The sequence below is a fragment of the Artibeus jamaicensis genome, unplaced genomic scaffold, assembly GCF_021234435.1.
Source record: "Artibeus jamaicensis isolate MK-2021 breed Jamaican fruit bat unplaced genomic scaffold, CSHL_Jam_final contig_419, whole genome shotgun sequence".
Taxonomy (NCBI): Eukaryota; Metazoa; Chordata; class Mammalia; order Chiroptera; family Phyllostomidae; genus Artibeus; species Artibeus jamaicensis.
Window position 1 is genome coordinate 500071 of NW_026521824.1, and position 21631 is coordinate 521701.

At 41.9% G+C, this 21631-nt stretch overlaps 1 protein-coding gene across 5 annotated transcripts in view; it reads right to left on the minus strand.

Moving 5' to 3' along the window:
* The window catches only part of DHRS7B (dehydrogenase/reductase 7B), a 71612-nt gene that overhangs the window by 15999 nt on the left and 33982 nt on the right, over positions 1 to 21631 (minus strand). For all 5 annotated transcript variants that reach the window (XM_037163202.2, XM_037163203.2, XM_037163201.2 and 2 more), the window contains exon 3: positions 19329 to 19438. In XM_037163202.2, coding sequence (XP_037019097.2) covers positions 19329 to 19438 — 110 coding nt within the window. The remainder of the gene's footprint in view (positions 1 to 19328; positions 19439 to 21631) is intronic.

Genomic DNA, 21631 nt, shown 5'->3' on the forward strand with positions numbered 1-21631 from the left:
ACAGCAAATTCTCCGGCCCGGCCGGTAAGAGGCAAACCGGCGGCGGCGGGTTGAGGAGTTACAAAGGAGAACTTGTTCGACCCGGCGCGGGCGCGGAACCCAGACGCGCGAATCCAGACGCACGGGTTCCAAACCCAGGATTGGACCTAGTGAGCAGCCCACCGGGTGAGTGACTACGGAGGAGTCAGTGGGGAGGCGGTGGCAGCGAGTTGACTGTGGGTGCCCGGTTACGCGCGGGTGAGGGAGTGAGCGGGGTACCGGCTGCGGCGGCGCCATTTTCCCCGCTCTGACCACGCCCCCACATACAGCGTCACAACCCAGCGACCTGGGACTCCAAGGCGCCGCTTCTCTCACTTAAAGGGCCAGAACAGACCAAAAATGTCGCAGGGGGACCTCAAAGTCCCAGAGATAAATCTAAGTGACGAAGAAATAGCAAATCTCTCAGACGCACAGTTTAAAACACTGGTCGTCAGCTTCCTCACAGATCTGGTGGACTATAGCCACAAATTAGAGAAACATATGAAGGCTAAATTAAGGGAAATGAATGGAATTCCACAGGAAACCCATAGAGATGAAAAAAAAACTGGGACTCAACTCAATGGAGTAAACCAGAAGGAAGAAAAAAATGATCAATCAGAAAGGAATGAAGAAATAAGAATTCAGAAAAATGAGGAGAAGCTTAGGAACTTCCAGGACATCTATAAACGCTCCAATATCCGAATTATAGGGGTACCAGAAGGGGGAAAGACACAACCACCAGTGGAAAAACTATTTGAACAAATAATAAAAGAAAATTTCCCCAATCTGGCAAAGGAAACAGACTTCCAAGAAATCCAAGAAGCCCAGAGAGTACCAAAAAAGTTGGACTCAAGAAGGAACACACCAAGGCATATCATAATTACATTAGCCAAAATTAAAACGAAGGAGAGAATCCTGGAAGCAGCAAGAGCTAAGGGGACAATCACCTACAAAGGAGTCCCCATCAGGCTGTCAGCAGATTTCTCAAAAGAGACCTTACAGGCAAGAAGGGGCTGGAAAGAAATATTCCAAGTCATGAAAACTAAAGACCTACAACCAAGATTGCTCTACCCAGCAAAACTTTCATTTAGAACGGAAGGACAGATAAGGTGCTTCTCAGATAAGACCAAATTCAAGGAGTTCATCATCACCAAGCCCTTATTATATGAAATGTTAAAGGGACTTATCTAAGAAAAAGAAGTTAAAGAAACATGAACAGTGAAAGGACAACAAGCTCACAGTTATCAACAACCACACCTAAAACGAAAGCAAACTAAAAGGACAGCTAGATCAGGAGTGGAAACATAGAAATGAAGAGCTCAAGTAGGGTTAGCAACAGGGGAGTGGGAGTAGAAGACAGGGAGAGAAGGTACAGAAAACAAGTAGCATAGACAGTAGATAGAAAATAGATGGGGGGGGCAAGAATAGTATGGGAAATACAGAACCTAAAGGACTTGAGACACATGGACATAAGCTAAAGGGGGGGTAATCGGGGGGTTGGGGGGGCAGGGTGGAGGGGAATGAAGGGGGGAATAGAACAACTGTAACAGCATAAACAATTCAAAAAAATAAAAAATAAAAAAAATAAATAAATTAAAAAAAAAATAAAAAAAAAATAAACTAAAGGGAGGGAATGGTGGGAGAGGGGGTGTGCAGGGGAATGAATGAAGGAGGGAATATAACTGTAATGGCATAATTAATAAAATATATTTTTAAAAAGCATATGAATCATAAAAAATAAAGCTGCAGCCATACAATAAAAAAAAAGAAATAAAATTATTTTTAAAATCCTGGAACTCAGAAGTACAATGAACAAAATGAAAAATACACTGCTTAGAAGTCAGCCACCTTTTATGGGGTATAGAGTTCTGGGCAGACTCAGAGAATGTCAGTGATTAAGTTACGTGGCTTCGGAGCAGGGGTCATTCTTCCCACTTATTCAAGAAATTAACTGGTACTTCCTCCTCATGAAAGACCCTCTAGCCCCACCTTCTGAGCTTCAAATGGACTGACCCATCTGGCTCCTAGTGGCTCCGCCCTGCCAAGGGCTGAGCAGAATCTGGGACTAAGTTGTTTGGCTGTGGGGCAGGGGCTACAGTTCCTACCTTCCATAAAGCTTGACCAGAACATCCACCACGTTGGAGATCCATTAGCCCCATCCTGCCTCTCACAGAGACCCTACCAGTGCTGAGTTCAGGTTCTACCTGGCAGAACCCAGGATAGACTTGGGTTGTGTGGCTCTGGGACAGGGGCCATTTCCCCCTCACATGCCCAAGCAGGGCAAAGCCCTTCTTTCACAGGGCCAAATCTTGGTCTGCTTGAGTTGGATAAACTCTGCTGGCCTTGCCCTGATGACTCCCTGGGACTCCACCACAAAGGTGTGTAAGCACCCAGCACAAAGGTGTGCAAGCACCCAGCAGGTGGCAGACAGACTTGGTATCCCCTGGGAATTTTGCTGAGTGGCCTCAGACCCAGAACTGGCACTGAGTTTGAACCTGTATCAGTCTAGTGAACACCACTCACTTCTGGACTAAGGACCTACCTAGTGCAACTTGAGTACTGCCAGACGCTCTTTCAATGACTGAGTCTAATGGGCACCCAGTAGGCAGAGACAGGCAGAGGCATATCTCAGGGAGCTTGAGACTCTGGCTGACCAGTCCTTGGGCTCAGTGCTGGTAAAAGCTGGCATTGGGGCACAGGTTGAACCTTCCCATGCACACCAAAGCTCAGCAAAAATAGCCATAAACTGGGGATGGATTTGTAGCTACAAACAGGTTGCTAGGGGCAGTAACAGGCAGCATCAGACATTGGTCTGCACCAAAGTCCCTCCTGAGAAGGCCAGAACCAACACGCACAGACATCAGAGAAGGATCCAATAAACGCCACAAGTGGCATATCCAAAGGGAGATCTTGGGAGGCACGAGACCATGCTGAGGTGAATTCTGCATCATGTGGAAAGTACCAGCAGAGCAGCCTACACACTATGGTCAAGGTTAAGCCTCACAGCCAGCAAGCTTGAGGGTTGATCCCAGCATGTATGGGCCAACAGCAATCAAGACTCAATTACAACAACAGAGCCCACATAAGCTACACACAAGACATTCATGGAGCACCCTGATCACTGGTGATCAAAGAGACTGTGTCACTGGTCCCACAGAATACCTACCTGATTCTTAAGGCCATCCTACCAAGACTGGGAGTCATAGCAAATCTACCTAAAGCATAGAAAAAAACCTCAAAGAGGCACCAGAAACAGGGAGACGAAGAAACATGCCTCAATGAAGGAAGAGGAGAAATCTGCAGAAAAAGAGTTAAATGCAATGGAGGTAAGCAACTTACACACAGAGTTCAGAAAAATGGTTATAAGGATGCTCAAGAAACTCAATGAAAACTACAAGACACTTAGTGAGAACTAAAACAGCATGAAAAAAAGACACACAACACATAAAAAAAGGAACATGAAGAAATAAAGAATACAGTGTCTGATGTCAGGAATACACTGGAAGGAATAAACAGGTTGGATGAAGCAGAAGGTCAAAATCAGAGATTTGGAAGACAAGGTAGGAAAAAACCACTGAACCAGAGCAGTGAAAAAAAAAGAATGAAAAAAATTAGAGTTTAAGAGACATTTGGGACAACCTGAAGCATAACAACATCCACATCATAGGGGTACCACCACAAGGAGAAGACAGACAGCAAGGGATTGAGAACCACAGTGGAAGAAATAATGACAAAAAGCTTCCCTAATCTGGTGAACGAAAAGACACACAAGTGCAGAAATATCAGAGTCCCAAACAAGATGGACCCAAAGAGTCCTGGCTGGTGTGGATCAGTGGATTGAGTGTTGGCCCGTGAACCAAAGGGTCACTGGTTAAATTCCCTGTCAGAGCACATGCCTGGGTTGAGGGCCTGGGTTGCAGGCCAGGTCTCCAGTGAAGGCACATGAGAGGCAACCACACACTGATGTTTCTCTCTCTTTCTCCCTCCCTTCCCTGCACTCTAAAATAAATCAATAAAAATTTTTAAAAGATGAACCTAAAGAGGCCTGCACAAAGACACATCATAATTAAAATGGCAAAAGTTAAAATAAAGAGAGAATCTTAAGAGCAGCAAGAGAAAGTTACCTACAAGGAGCTCCCATTAGAATGTGAGCTGATTTCTCAACAGAAACATTTCAGGCCAGAAGGGACTGGCATGAAATATTCAAAGTGATGAAAAGCAAGGACCTGCAGCCAAGACTACTTTACCCAGTAAGGTTATAATTTAACATTTAAAAAGGAATAAATAACTCCCCATAAAAGAAAAAGCTAAAGAAACTTGTTACTACCAAACCAGTATTATAAGAAATAGAGGAGGGGGAGAAGGGCTGGGGAGAGGGAGGAGGAGGTGGGGGAGGAGAGAAAAGAAGAAATTAGTTGAAAGAACAAAATGGCAATAAATATGTACCTATCAGTAATCACTTTAAATATAAATGGCTTAAATGTTCCAATAAAGAGATATAAGATAACTGAATAAATAAGAAAACAAGACCCTATATATGCTTGATGTGGACCCTGGCTCGTGGGGTCTGCCACATTGTGGATGAGACTAGAGAAATTCACACGGACTACTGAGTCCTGTGGAGGAAAAAAGACAGCACGACCACTTTCTCAAGGGGCGAGGGCCCCGACCCTTGCCTTGACAGTCTTTTATTGGGTTCAATTTCCACAGGAATAAAGCTCATCAATCATTGTCAGGCAGAAATAATTAAACAATAGATAACATTCCAAGAACTCTGAGGGCTCATTCTGAGTCCAGGTCAGATTATTAAAGGGCCATAAAACTTTGGGGAGCAAGCTCACTTCCTGCTTGGTCCCTTATTTAAATTAAGGGTATCAGCAAACTAGGTTTCATAGGATTTTATGCATTTTTTCTTAGGCCTGATCCCCTAGGGAACCTTCCCTTTCCAGCACAGGGCTGTACTGCACTCTGTCATTATTTCAGGCTTACGTCGGGCAGGGGAAGTAAGGCAGCCAAGAGATTAAGAGGCTTCTTGCAGACAGAATGAGGACTCAGGCTGTGTCAAAGCTGAAGGGTGAGGGTCCATTGCCCCCTCTTTCTATAGCCCCCAAGTCCTTCCCTGGGGGCCCCCCATGATCAGGCCTGTCTTAGGTCATCCCTCCCTTGAGGAATCTTACCCATCACTGGCTAACTGATCACGCATTGTGAGCCAGGCAGGGTGAAGTAAAAGGAGCAGAAGCAGCATCCCTGCCAGGGAGATAAGCTTTGTCTCAGTGGCTTATGGTCTGAAGGTTGCTCACTCAGCCTTAGCCATTGTGGGGTTTCAGCTCCTGAAACCAGGCAGGGCAGTTCCCAACATATGCTGTCTATACAAGACTCACCTCAGAACATAAGACACATAGACTAAAAATAGAGGAATGGAAAAAAGATAATTCATGAAAATGGGAAGAAATAAGAAGCTGGGTAGCAATACTTATATCTCAAAAAACAGACCAGAAACAAAGGTTATAGTAAGAGACAAAGAAAGACATATGTAATGAATAAAGACAGACATATGTAATGATAAAGAAAGCAATCCAATAAGAGGGTAAACATTTATGCATCCAATATACAAGGTCTGTTCAGAAGGTATCCAGCCATGTAATAAGGAAAAAGAGACATTATTGATGAAGATACAAGATACAAGGAACATTGCACATGGACAATGATGCCTCAGTCCTCTTCAAAGTAGGTACGTTGGGACCTCACACAATTCTCCCAGTTGCCATCAGTTGCCCTATCATATTTTCCTGAAACTCAAGGATGATTTGAAATTTCTTCCCTTTCAAAGGTGATTTTAGTTTTGGGAAAAGCCAGAAGGGCGCTAATGCTGGGCTGTCGCTGGGCTGAGTCACCTGGGTGATTTGATGTTTTGCCAAGAAACTTTGCATATGATGTGATGCATGAATGGGTGCATCACATTCGTGCTATTGTGATGAAGCAGCCAATCACCTTGTGGCCTTCTAAATCATCTGAATAGTTTCCGTTCAGGAATATTCAAGCTTAGTATAAAATTTGATGCAGATTCATTGCTCTACTCACTCAGTTTCAATGTGACAGCCACACAGTATACACTTAGTGGTATCTAATGCCCCCACTGATTAATACAGTGAAGTCATCATTGTTCGTGCACATGCATTCCAGCCCACTCTCCTTGGCAGCCAGGTTACATCAATATTGTGCAAACTGTTCAGGTTATATTAACTATGGTGCTCTTTTCCTGGACAGACCTTGTAGGAGTACCTAATATGTAAAGCAATACTTGATGGAAAGAAAAAAAAAGAGGTAGACAGCAATACAGCCATAGTAGGGAATTTTTAAAACCCCACTGACATCAATGGATAGATCTTCCAGACAGAAAGGAAACGGTGGCCATAAATAACACATGAGATCAGATGTATTTAATTGACATCTTCAGAGCATATCACCCCCAACACAGTAGAATACACATTTTTCTCAAGTGCACATGGACTTTTTTCTAGGAGAGACTATATGTGAGACCACAAAACAAGTTTCAAAAAATTTCAGGAGAATGAACAAATGGGATTACATCAAACTAAAAAGTTTTTGCACAGCAAAGGAAAACAACAAAATAAAAAGACAATCCACAGAAAGGGAGAACATATTTGCTGATATATCTGATAAGGGGTTAACATCTAAAATTTATGAAGACCTTACAGGGAAGCTCAGTGGATTGAGCACGGGCCTGTGAACCAGAGGATCGTGGTTTGATTCCCAGTCAGGGCACATGCCTGGGTTGCAGGCAGGTTCCCTGCAGGCCAGTTCCCTGCAGGGGATGCACTAGAGGCAACCATACATTGATGTTTCTCTCCCTCTCTCCTTCCCCTCTAAAGATAAATAAATAAAATCTTAAAAAAAAAAAAGACCTTACAAAATTCATCACCAAAAAAATAAAGAACCCAATTAAAAAAAGGGCAAAGGACCTGAATAGACACTTCTCCAAAGAGAACATACAGATGACCAATATCACTAATCATCAGAGAAATACAAATTAAAACCATAATGAGATATCACCCTACACCTAGCAGAATAATTATCATCAATAAACCAACAAACACCAAGTGCTGGTGAGGATGTGGAAAAAAGAGAACGTGGTGCACTGCTGGTGGAAATGCAGGCTGGTGCAGCCAACTACAGAAAGCAGTGTGGCGTTTCCTCAGAAAATTAAAAATGGAACTACTTTTGACCCAATGATTCCACTTCTGGGACTGTATCAGAAGAAACCTAAAACACTAATTCAAAAGAACGTCAGCCCCACTGTGTTCACTGCAGTGTTGTTTACAATCGCCAAGATATGGAAGGAGCCTAAGTGTCCATCAGTAGATGAGGGGATAAAACAACTATGAGACACTTACACAATGGAATATTACTACTCAGCTATAAAAAGGAAGAAAATTTACCCTTTGTGACAGCATGGATGGACCTGGAGAACATTGTAAGTGAAATAAGCCAATCAGAGAAAGACAAATACCATATGATATTCATTCAAATGTGGAATCGAATGAACAAGCTGAACTAACAAAATAGAGACAGACTCATAGGACGACACCTAAGGGGGGAGGATAGGAGGTGAAGGGATAGAGCAAAAAGAAAAAAGGACTCGTGGACGTGGACGACAGTGGGGTGATTACAGGGGGAGGGTGTAAATAATAATGAAAAAAATACAGTAAATTTTGTTTTTAAATTTAAGAAGACTGAAATACTATTAAGCATCTTCTCTGGTGATAATGGTATGAAACTAGAAATGAATCACAAGAAAAAAAACTTAAAAACTGATAAAGACGAGGGGGCTAAATAACATGTTATTAAACAATAACTAGGTTAACGAGATCAAAAAAACATCAAAAGATACACTGAAACAAATTAAAATGAAAACAAAGCAACCCAAAATCTATGGGATGCAGGAAAGCAATCCTAAGAGAAAAATTTATAGTATTACAGGCCTATCTCAAAGAACAAAAAATATCTCAAATGAATAATTTTACTTTACACTTAAACTTGAAAAAGAACAACTAATAAAGTACAGAGTGAGTAGAAGAAAGAAAGTAATAAAGATCAGAGCAGAAATAAATGAGTCTTAAAAAGGTGCAAAAGATCAAGAAATACAATAGCTGGCTCTTTGAAAAGATACACAAGACTGACGAACCTTTAACCAGACTTATCAAGAAAAGAAGAGAGGACCCCAATAAATAAAATCAGAAATTAAAGAAGAGAAGTAATACCTAACACCACAGAAATAGCAAGGATAGTTAAGAAACTATTATGAATAACTGTATGTCAACAAATTGGACAATCTGGATGAAATAGACAAATTCCTAGAAACATAAGGTCCCAAATCTGAATCAGAAAGAATCAGAGAATTGGAACAGAGAGATTACAACTAGTGTAAATGAAGCAGTAATAATAATAAAAAAAAAAACTCCCAAGAAACAAAAGTCCTGAACTAGATGTCTTCATGGGTGAATTTACCAAACATCTGAAGAACTAACACCTATCCTTCTCAAATTATTCCAATATATTCAAGAGGAGGGAAGACTCTTAAGCTCATTTTATGAGACTGGCATTATCCTAATTCCAAGACCAGACAAAGACACTACAGAGAAAGAAAATTATAAGCCAACATCCCTGACAAACATAGATGCTAAAATCTTCAACAAAATCTTAGCAAACAGGATCCAGCAATACTGACTGTACACCATGATCAAGTGGGATTTATTCCTAAAATATAAGGTCGGACAATATCCACAAATCAACAAATGTGACACACAGCCCTGGCTGTTGTGGCTCATTTGGTTGGGCAGTGTCCTACAAACCAAAAGGTCATGTTTTCTTCCCGGTCAGGGTACATGCCTAGGTTGCAGGCTTGGTCCTTGCTGGGTCACATAGGAAAGGCAGCTGACGACTGTTTCTCTCCCTGTCTTTCTCCCTGTCTTCCCCCCTCTCTAAAATCAATAAGCATGTCCTCAGGGGAAGATAAAATATAAATATATAAAACGTAAAAAACTTAATGTGATACATAATATATAACAAATAAAGAATAAAACCCACATAATCGCATGTGGCAGAAAAAGTATTTGATATAATCCAGCATCCACTTTTTTCCCCTTTATTTATTTTTTTTTAATTTATTTTTTTAAATTGATTATGCTGTTACAGTTGTTCTATTCCCCCCTTCATTCCCCTCCACCCTGCCCCCCCAACCCCACCATTACCCCCCTTTAGTTTATGTCCATGTGTCTCAAGTCCTTTAGGTTCTATATTTCCCATGCTATTCTTGCCCCCCCATCTATTTTCTATCTACTGTCTATGCTACTTATTTTCTGTACCTTCTCCCCCATCTCCTCCTCCCACTCCCCTGTTGCTAACCCTCCTTGAGATCTTCATTTCTATGTTTCCACTCCTGTTCTAGCTGTCCTTTTAGTTTGCTTTCGTTTTAGGTGTGGTTGTTAATAACTGTGAGTTTGTTGTCCTTTCACTGTTCATGTTTCTTTAACTTTTTTCTTAGATAAGTCCCTTTCACATTTCATATAATAAGGGCTTGGTGATGATGAACTCCTTGAATTTGATATTATCTGAGAAGCACCTTATCTGTCCTTCCATTCTAAATGAAAGTTTTGCTGGATAGAGCAATCTTGGTTGTAGGTCTTTAGATTTCATGACTTGGAATATTTCTTTCCAGCCCCTTCTTGCCTGTAAGGTCTCTTTTGAGAAATCTGCTGACATTCTGATGGGGACTCCTTTGTAGGTGATTGTCCCCTTAGCTCTTGCTGCTTCTAGAATTCTCTCCTTCATTTTAATTTTGGCTAATGTAATTATGATATGCCTTGGTGTGTTTCTTCTTGAGTCCAACTTTTTTGGTACTCTCTGAGCTTCTTGGATTTCTTGGAAGTCTATTTCCTTTGCCAGATTGGGGAAATTTTCTTTTATTATTTGTTCAAATAATTTTTCCACTGGTGGTTGTGTCTTTCCCCCTTCTGGTACCCCTATAATTCGGATATTGGAGCGTTTAAAGATGTCCTGGAGGTTCCTAAGACTCTCCTCATTTCTTTGAATTCTTGCTCCTTGACTCTTTTCTGTTTGGCCATTATTTGCTTTCTTCTGGTCCACTCCATTGATTTGAGTCCCAGTTTCCTTTTCATCTGCTATGGGTGTCCTGTGTAATTCCATTCATTTCAATTAGTTTCGCCTTCATATGTTTGTCTAATTTGTGGCTATAATCAACCAGATCTGTTAGGATCCTGATGACCAGTGTTTTAAACTGTGCGTCTGAGAGTTTTTCTATTTCTTCGTCACTTAGATTTATCTCTGGGGCTTTGAGGTCTTCCTGAGACATTTTTGGTCTGTTCTGGCCCTTTAAATGTGAGAAGCAGCGCCTTGGACTCCCAGGTCGCTGGGTTGTGACGCTGTATGTGGGGGCGTGGTCAGAGCGGGGAAATGGCGGCACCCTCTACTGCCGCAAGCCACAGGGACCGCCGGGCCCCGGTCCAACCGCCCACTCCCTCGCCTGTCCGCTCACCCGCAGATAGGCAACCGCAGTCAACACGCAGCACCGCCTCCCCACTGTCTCCTCAGCAGTCGCTCACCCGGTGGGTTGCTCGGTCGCTCACTAGGTCCAATTCTGGGTTTGGAATCCGTGCGTCTGGCGTCCGATCGGAGTCCTCCTGTGCAATCCCTCACGAGACGCCGGTTTCGCCCCTTACCGGTCGGGCTGAAGAATTTGTTGTTAACGGACTTCCGAAAAGTTCAATTTTCCGTGTTCTGGTTGTGTTTTCTGATGCTAATATTTAGTTGTCCCTAAACTTGGTTGTGTGAGAAGGCACGGCACATCCACCTATACCTCCATCTTGGCGGAAGTCCCCTCCAGCATCCATTTTTGATAAATATTCTCAGCAAAATGGGCAGAGAGGGAACATATCTCAACGTAATGAAGGCCATATACGACAAACCTACAGCCAACATAATACTGAATGGGTAAAAACTACAAGTGTTTCACTTAACATTGGGAATGAGGGATGTCACTCTCACAGCTCCTATTCAACATAGTACTGCAAGTCCTAGCTACAGCAATCAAAAAAGAAGAAATAAAAAAAGGCATCCAAATTGGAAAGAAAGAAAACTGTCATTATTTGAAGACATGATACTATATATAGAGAACCCTAAAGATTCCACCAAAATACTACTAGAACTGATCAATGAATTCAGTAAAGTAGCAGACACAAAATAAATATAATAAATCAGCTCTATTTTTATACACCAAGAATGAACTATCAGAAAGAAACTAACAAAACCCATTTGCAACTGCATCAAAGAAAAAAAAAACACCTAGGAATAAATTTAACCAAAAATGTAAAACACCTGCACTTAGAAACTTACAAGACACCAAGATATTGAAGAAGATACAAATAAGTGCAAGTATATACCATGTCCATGAATAGAAGAATAAATATTAAAATGTCCATACTCTCCAAGCACATTTCACAGAAAATGAATATTCCAAAACTATACATCGAATCACAAGATACCTCGAATAGTCACAGCAATCTTAAGAACAAAGTTGGAAGAATTACGCTACCTGATATCAGATTGTACTACAGGGCCATAGTAATCAAAACAGCATGGTACTGGCATAAAAACATAAATCAATGGAACAGAATAGAGGACCTAGAAATAAACACATTCCTTTATGGTCAAATACTATTTGACAAAGGAAGCGAAAACATACAATGGGGTAAAGATAGTCTATTTAATATATGGTGTTAAGAAAACTGGACAGCCCTGAGTGGTATGGCTCAGTGGACTGAGTGCCAGCCTGTAACCAAAGGGTCACTGGTTCGATTCCCACACAGGGCACATGTTCAGGCTGCAGGCCAGGTCCCCAGTAGGGAGACACACTGATGTTTCTTTCCCTCTCTTTCTCCTTTCTTTCTTCTTTCTCTAAAAATAAATAAATAAATTCTTAAAGAAAATTGGACAGATATGTGCAAAAGAATGAAAATAGGCCACCCTCTTACACAATATACACACACACAAATACTCAAAATGAATTAAAGACAAATGTGAGTCCTTAAACCACAAAAATCCTGGAATAAAACATAGGCAGTAAAATCTCAGACATTTCTCTTAGCAATATTTTTTTCTAATATACTGCCTGGGTCAAGGAAAAAGTAAACAAATGGGACTACATCAAACTAAAAAGATTTCGCACAGTAAAGGAAACTATCAGCAAAATAAAAAGACAACCCACTGAATGGGAGAACATATGTGCCAATGATATATAGATAAGGGGTTAATATCCAAATTTTATAAAAAGCTTCTAAGATTCAAAACCTATACAAACAAACAAACTGAAAAACGGGCAGAGGACCTTAACTGACACTTCCCTCAAGAGGACATACAGATAGCTGACAGACACATGAAAAGATGCTCAACGTCTTTAATCATCAGAGAAATGAAAATTAAAAACATGAGGTATCACCTCACACTGGTCAGAATGGCTATCATCAATCAATCAATCATAAACAACAAGTACTGGCAAGGATGTGAAGAGAAGGGAACCTTCATGCACTGTTGGTGGGAATGCAGACTGGTGCAGCCACTGTGGAAAGCAGCATGCAGGTTCCTCAAAAAACTGAAAGTGAATCTCCCTTTTGACCCAGTGATTCCACTTCTGGGAATATATCCGAAGAAACGCAAAACACTAACTCGAAAGAATATGTGCACCCTTATGTTCACTGCAATGTTATTTATAATAACCAAGGTTTGGATACAGTCCAAGTGCCTATCAGTAGGTGAGTAGATTAAAAAAAGCTATTTACACAATGGAATTGTGTACAATTTACACAATGGAATAGCGTACAATTCACACAATGGAATACTACTCAGTCTTTTAAAAAAAAGGAAATTTCACCCTTTCAGAAAGCATCGACAGATCTGGAGAACATTATGCCAAGTGAAATAAGCCAGTCAGAAGAAGACAAATACCATATGATTTCACTCCTATGTTAGATCTAATGGACAAAATAAAACAGAAACAAACTCACAGATACAGAGACCAGACTGACAGCTGTCAGAGAGGAGGGAGGCTGGGGGGCTGGGTGAAACAGGTAAAGAGATTAAGCCAAAAAAAAAAAAGCTCACAGAAAAAAAATATTCATAGACAACAGCATACTGATTACCACAGGGGAAGTAGGGTGAGAGGAAGTAGGAAAAAAGTGGGATACACAGTGATGGAAGGAGAGTTGACCTGAGGTAGTGAACACACAATACAATTTATAAATGGTATGTTATAGAATTATACACCTGAAACCCATACAATTTTATTAACCAATGTCACCACAATAAATTCAATTTTTAAAAATATGGAAATTGAAAAAAATAAATAAAATTAAAAAACAAGCCCTGGCTGGTATGGTTCAGTAGATTAAGTGTGGCCTGCAAATTAAAGGGTTGCCAGTTCGGACTTCCGCCAAGATGGAGGTTTAAGGTGGATGTGCCTGCCTCCTCACACAACCAAGTTTAGGGACAACTAAATATTAGCATCAGAAAACACAACCAGAACACGGAAAACTGAACTTTTCGGAAGTCCGCTAACAACAAATTCTTCGGCCTGACCAGTAAGGGGCGAAACCGGCGCCGGCCTGACCAGTAAGGGGCGAAACCGGCGCCGGGTGAGGAGTTACAAAGGAGTCGACCCGGGCGCGAATCCAGTCGCACGGGTTCCAAACCCAGGATTGGACCTTGTGAGCAACCGAGCGGCCCACCGGGTGAGCGACTACGGAGGAGTCAGTGGGGAGGCGGTGGCAGCGAGTTGACTGAGGTTGCATGGTTGCAGGCGGGTGAGGGAGTGAGCGCTTGGACCGGCGGCGGCGGCAGCGCCATTGCCATTTCCCTGCTCTGACCACGCCCCCACATACAGCGTCACAACCCAGCGACCTGGGAATCCAAGGTGCCACTCCTCCCACTTAAAGGGCCAGAACAGACCAAAAATGTCGCAGGAAGACCTCAAAGCCCCACAGATAAATCTAAGTGACGAAGAAATAGCAAATCTCTCAGACGCACAGTTTAAAACACTGGTCATCAGCTTCCTCACAGATCTGGTGGACTATAGCCGCAAATTAGAGAAACATATGAAGGCTAAATTAAGGGAAATGAATGGAATTCCACAGGAAAACCATAGAGATGAAAAAAAACTGGGACTCAAATCAATGGAGTGGACCAGAAGGAAGAAGAAAAAAATCAACAAACAGAAAGGAATGAAGAAATAAGAATTCAGAAAAATGAGGAGAAGCTTAGGAACCTCCAGGACATCTATAAACGCTCCAATATCCGAATTATAGGGGTACCAGAAGGGGGAAAGACACAACCACCAGTGGAAAAACTATTTGAACAAATAATAAAAGAAAATTTCCCCAATCTGGCAAAGGAAATAGACTTCCAAGAAATCCAAGAAGCTCAGAGAGTACCAAAAAAGTTGGACTCAAGAAGAAATACACCAAGGCATATCATAATTACATTAGCCAAAATTAAAATGAAGGAAAGAATCCTGGAAGCAGCAAGAGGTAAGGGGACAATCACCTACAAAGGAGTCCCCATCAGGCTGTCAGCAGATTTCTCAAAAGAGACCTTACAGGCAAGAAGGGGCTGGAAAGAAATATTCCAAGTCATGAAATCTAAAGACCTACAACCAAGATTGCTCTATCCAGCAAAACTTTCATTTAGAATGGAAGGACAGATAAGGTGCTTCTCAGATAAGACCAAATTCAAGGAGTTCATCATCACCAAGCCCTTATTATATGAAATGTTAAAGGGACTTATCTAAGAAAAAGAAGTTAAAGAAACATGAACAGTGAAAGGACAACAAACTCACAGTTATTAACAACCACACCTAAAACAAAAGCAAACTAAAAGGACAGCTAGATCAGGAGTGGAAACATAGAAATGAAGATCTCAAGGAGGGTTAGCAACAGGGGAGTGGGAGGAGGAGACGGGGGGAGAAGGTACAGAAAACAAGTAGCATAGACAGTAGATAGAAAATAGATGGGGGGGCAAGAATAGTATGGGAAATATAGAACCTAAAGGACTTGAGACACATGGACATAAACTAAAGGGGGGTAATGGTGGGGTTGGGGGGGCAGGGTGGAGGGGAATGAAGGGGGGAATAGAACAACTGTAACAGCATAATTAATTCAAAAATAAATAAATAAATTTAAATATTAAAAAAAAAAAAAAAGGGTTGCCAGTTCGATTGTCACTCAGGGCACATGCCTGGGTTGAGGGCCAGGTCCCCTGTTTGGGGCGTGTAAGAGGCAACCACATATTGATGTTTTTCTCCCTTTCTTCTTTCTGCCCTTCCCCTTGCTCTAGATATAAATAAATATTTTAAAAATAAATATAAAAATATGAATTAAAAAATTATGAATAAAAAAGGAGTATACACACCCTGGATTATTTACAATAGTCCAGATATTAAAGTAACCTAAGTGCCAATCAACAAATGAGTAAAAAAAAAGCTGTGGTATGTTTACACAATAGAATAATACTCAACCACAAAAAAGAATGAAATGTTACCATTTGTCATAGCATGGATGAAACTACAGGGCATTATGCTAAGTGAAATAAGTCAGCTGGAGAAAGACAAATACCATATTATTTCACTAATATGTAGAACCTAAGGTAAAAAATAAGCAAAATTGATACAGATTCAGACACAGGTTGCCAGAGGACAGGGGGTTGGACCACTGGGTGAAAATCTTGAAGGGATTAAGAAGGACAAATTAGTAGTTACAGAATAATCATGAAGAGGGTGGAAATGGGAGGAAGGTGGGGAGCGCTAGGGGGGTGGGCTGATTGGGAGTAAAAGACGGAAAACTGTACCTGAACAACAATTAAATAAAAATTTTTAAAAAGACTAATCATGGAGATATAAAGTACAGCATACAGGCCTGACTGATATGGCTCAGTGATTGAATGCCAGCCTGCGAATCAAAGGGTCACTGGTTCAATTCCCAGTCAGGGTACATGCCTGGGTTAGGGGCTAGGTCCCCAATAGGGGGCATGTGAGAGGCAACCACACACTGATGCTTCTCTCCCTTTTCCACCTTCCCCTCTCTAGAAATAAATAAATAAACTCTTAAAAAAAATAAAGTACAGCATTGGGAATATACTCAATAATATTATAAGAAGTATATATGGTACCAGGCAGTATAGGAACAATATTGGAGCAAACACTGTATAGAGTATATGATTGTCTAACTACTATTGTGTACACTTGATATTAATATGAAGTTAAGAAAGAGGCACAGGTAGATACACTTTGCCTCCTCGCACAACCAAAAAAAGACAACAAATCTAAAAACAAAACATAACCAGAGCTGTCAGAAAATGAAACTGTATGGAAGTCCAAAAACTAAGGAGTTAAAAAAGAAACATTCACCCAGACTGGTAGGAGGTGCAGAGATGGGCAGCCAGGACAGAGAGGAGTTGCAGCAAGGCAGCATCTAGAGGACCAGGTAGTCCCACATTTGCAGACAGATAAACCGGGAGAAAAAACTGGGGAGGGAGACAGACTTCACAACCCACGGTTCCAGAGCAGCAAAAAACAAGCCTCACAACCCCTGACTGAAAATAACCTGTGGGGGTTGTCGTGATGGGAGAAACTCCCAGCCTCACAGGAGAGTTCACTGGAGAGACCCACAGGGTCCTAGAACATAAACAAACCCACCCACCCAGGAATCAGCACCAGAAGGGCCCAATCTGTTTGTGGGTAGTGGGGAAAGTGACTGAAGGTGGGACGAGAGCCGAGCAAGTGGCTTTGTCCCCTCTCAGACCTCTCTTGCACCTACAGAGCCACAACGCAGCAACCTGGGTTGCCCCGCCCAGGCCAATTCCTAAGGCTCTGCCCCTTACTACGTAACAGCTGTGCCAAGACAAAAACATATGACCGAATGAAAGAACAGATCAAAGCTCCAAAAACAGAACTAAGTGATGAAGAGGTAGCCAGCCTATCAGATGCACACTTCAAAACACTGGTAATGAGGATGCTCACAGAAATGGTTGAGTATGGTCGCAGAACAGAGGAAGAAGTGAAGGCTATACAAAGTGAAATAAGGGAACAGGGAACCATCAGTGACAGGAAGGAAACCAGGACTCAAATGATTTGGAGAAGGAAGAAATAAACATTCAACCAGAACAGAATGAAGAAACAAGAATTCAAAAAATATGAGGAGAGCCTTAGGAACCTCTGGGACAACTTTAAACATTCCAACATCCAAATCATAGGGATACCAGAAGAAGAAGAGGAAGAGCAAGAAATGGAAAACTTATTTGAAAACATAATGAATGAGAACTTCCTCAATCTGGCAAAGGAAAGAAGACTTCCAGGAAGTCCAGGAAGCTCAGAGAGTCCCCAAAAAGTTGGACCCAAGGAAGCACACACCAAGACACGTCATAATTACATTACCCAAGATCAAAGTGAAGGAGAGAATCCTAAAAGCAGCAAGAGAAAAGGAGACAGTTGCCTACAAAGGAGTTCCCATAAGGCTATCAGCTGACTTCTCAAAAGAAACCTTGCAGGCAAGGACCTACATCCAAGATGACTCTACCCAGCAAAGCTATTGTTTAGAATGGAGAGGTTGATAAAGTGCTTCCCAGATAAGGTCAAGTTAAAGGAGTTCATCATCACCAAGCCCTTATTACATGAAATGTTAAAGGGACTTATCTAGGAAAAAGAAGTTGATCAAAAATATGAACAGTAAAATGACAACAAACTCACAACTATCAACAACTGAACCTAAAAAACAAAAATGAACTAAGCATACAACTAGAACAGGAACAGAATCACAGAAATAGAAATCACATGGAGGGTTATCAGTGGAGAGGGGGAGTGGGAAAATGGAGGAAAAGATACAGGGAACAAGGAGCATAAATGGTAGGTACAAAATAGACAGCAGGAGGTTAAGAACAGTATGGGAAATGGAGAAGCCAAAGAACTTAAATGTACAACCTGTGACATGACCTAAGGGAGGAATGCTAGTGGGAAGGTGGGGTGCAGAGTGGAGGGGAATAAAGGGGAGGAAAAATAGGATAACTGTGATAGCATAATCAATAAAATATATTTAAAAATAAACTAATACAAAATTATGTTGAATAAAAAATTAAAAAGAATATGCAAAAAATTAAGTTAGTCTTGGATGGGCATAATTAAAAAAAGAAAGAAAGAAGTGTTGGTTACAATGTGGAGAAACTGGAACTCTTGTGCATTGCTGGTAGGAATATAAACGGTACAGCTGCTGTGAATAACACTGTGGCAATTCCTGAAATGATTCAACATAAGACTACCAGTTGACCAAGAATTTCCACTCCTTGGTATATATCCAAAAAAAATTCAAAGCAGGGACTTAACTGATACACATACACCAATGTTCACTGTAGCATTTACAATAGCCAAAAGGTGGAGACAACTATAGTGGCCAGGAACAAATAAATGGATAAACAAAATATGGTACGTACATACAATGGAATATTTTTCTGCCAGTAAAAAGGAATGAAATTCTGATGCACGCTACAATATGGATGAACATTGAAGACATTATGCTTAGTGAAGCAGCCAGACATAAAAGGACAAATATTATATTTTTCTACTAGTATGAGGCATATAGAATAGGCAGATTCATAGAGACAGAGAGTAGATGTTTCCAGGGGCTGGGAGACAGGGATAAGACCCAAGAGGACAAATATTGTACTTTTCCTGTTCAAGTTGTTTGCTTAGTTTGTATTTGTTTTTTGTTTTTGGTTAAGGAGTACAAATTTTTGTTGGGGATGATGAAGAGATTTAGGGTATAGACAGTGGTGATAATTACATACAGTGTGAATGTAATTAATGTGACTGAGTTGTACACTTATAAATGCATAGAATGATAAACATCTGTCATGTCTATTTTTCCACAATTAAAATTTTGAAGTCATCACTAATCTGCCGTTTCCCCCGCCCCAATAACAGAAAAAGGGATGAGTGGGTATTAGCCAGATAAGAGGGGGAGAGGAGCAGTGCTAGTTAAGTAGTAGGGTTGTAATTTAAACTATATGACAGTTCTTCCCCAGGCTGTGGAGCCCAATTTGTTGTGGAGACCTGCTACCTTGCCAGTCAAGTGTGACCACGTGGATGCTCTGTATGTCCAGTAGCCCAGAAGTAGGCTACTCTCTCAGCAGATGAACTGCACCCCTCCCCACAGAAAACACACCCCGGGGCTCACCTTGGTGGCCTGAGAAGCAGCAAGTTCTTTGGTGAGCTCTTCTAGGGCCTCCCTGTTCCGGCCACAGAGCACCAGCTTAGCACCTGCAGCATAGAAGACTTTGGCACATTCTAAACGTAGAAAAGAAAACATTGATGGCATAGGAAAATCAATGCCCTTCTTCCCCAGTATAGTTCAAACTTGTCCAATATTTCAGAACATGTATTGTTTTTCCATGCACTGAACACATATATAATCAGCCCTAGTTCCAGCCCATGAATGAATGCAGGAATCGGGTCCAGAGCTTGATGAGCTCTGTCGTTGCCTTAGAGAGCTCGTGTTCAGTGATGTGACAGACATCCACAGGACAAGGAAAAGACAGGGACTGGTTGACAGATTTGTTAGGTATTATGTCCAGAACATTCCATAATCAGCTTTAGCTCTGAACCCTCAGTGAACATTATCCCCATTTTCACAGCTGAAAAAGCTCAGCAAGATTGAGCAATATGCCTGTGACAGGCAGCAAGAGCTGCGCACAGCATGTCTGCCGAGGCTTATATTCCAGCACAGCCCAGCTGTTTCCCAAGTCACTTGAATACAACAGGTACTGATCTCCCAGGGCTGCTTACGAGGTTCTAGAGAAACACAGGGAACACAGGACTCTGTTAAGAAGGGCTGGGGAGGCCTGAGGGGCTGTTCCCCAGATAGTGCAAGAGGCAGAGGGAGCAAAGTCTGCAAAGTGCCTGAGGGAGCATAGACAGGGCAGCTGGGAAAGTTCATCAGCCTTGCTCGGCTGTGAAATAATACAACTGCCAAGTAAAGAGCTGAAACCTGCTGAGTGCCTACAACAGCTTAAGATTCTAAAGGGGGCTGCATTTAAAAAGGTACCCTCCTGTGGGGTAGGAAGACAGGAGACTGAAAAAGACCAGGCTCTACTGTGCCCACTTATTACATTCCAGGTGACGATGAGGACATAACTAAGACTATGGGCAAGGAGGAGTCCAGAACTATCTGGGCACCTTTGTTAGTCAACATTCTTTTTGTGGTAAGAAAGAGACTCAACTCACACTGCAGCAAAACCAAAAAAAGATTTATCAGGAGGATTCTAGGACAGCTCAAGAATTAAGAAAAAAGTCCTGGCTTGTATAGCTCAGTGGATTGAGCATGGGCCTGTGAAGTAAAGGGTCGCTGGTTTGATTCCCAGTCAGGGTACATGCCTGGGTTGCAGGCCAGGTCCCCAGTAGGGGACACATGAGAGGCAACCACAGATTGATGTTTCTCTCCCATTCTTTCTCCTTCCCTTCCCCTCTCTGTAAAAATAAATAAATAAATAAATAATTTTTAAAAGAATTAAGGAAAAAAAGGCTGAATGGCCAAGATGTGGAAGGACAGGCATGGGGGCTTCCCAGGGTCTCTGGTAGCAGGACCCGGCTCTCTCAATGCCAGCATGAGCATTCTTCACCTCCCCAGCCCGGCTTCCCCACAACACGGAGCAGGCTCTGTGCTCACATCGACACAGCTCCCCTGCCAGACAGGAAGGACTTGTCTCCTCCAAATTCTTGCACCGAAATCTCAGTAAGGGACTGTGCTCACTGTGGTGGAGCAGCTTCAGCAGGACTAGCCTAGGAAGGGTCCCACTTAATCCCCCTGAGGTCCAAGGGAAGGGGCAGGGAGGGAGGCCACCAGGATGCCGTGCTAACCTAGGCAGAGGGGACAGGAGCAGAGGTTGAGGTCCTTTTGTTTCTCGCTTGCCCTGCCCCCATACATGTCCTGACTAAATGTTCTGAAAACTGACAGCTTATAAAAACCAGTACAGCCCAGTGGTCCAGAGAACAGACTAGACTTCCTATGTGCAACTCTTGGCTTCCCACACTTCCTGGTTCTGTGATCCTGGGTTAATTTATGACCTCCATTTTTCACTTTCCTCTTATGTTAAAATGAAAGATGAAAGCAGCGCTGGAAAGGAATGAATTAAAGTAGATTCAACGACCATTTTAAAAAGTACTATAGAAGTGTTGTTTTTGTATTTCTAATCTGCCTTTTAAAAAAGCTCTAAAAAATGACCGTTGGTAAAAATTGAAATGCGAGGGTTTCAAGAAGCACTGCCTATCCTCACCCAAGGTTTCATCTCCTCACAGGCCCCCCCGAGCAGGTCTGCACATGTTACAGGGTGCAGCCCAGAGAGGGGCCCCAAATAGGGATTTGGAACAGGGTCCAGAACTCAAGGTATCCAGGAAATATTAAAAAGATATATAGGATGTCCTCACTCCTTCACCCCACAGGTGTGAGTTAGGGGAAGGGACAAATGGAGCAGGGCCATTGAG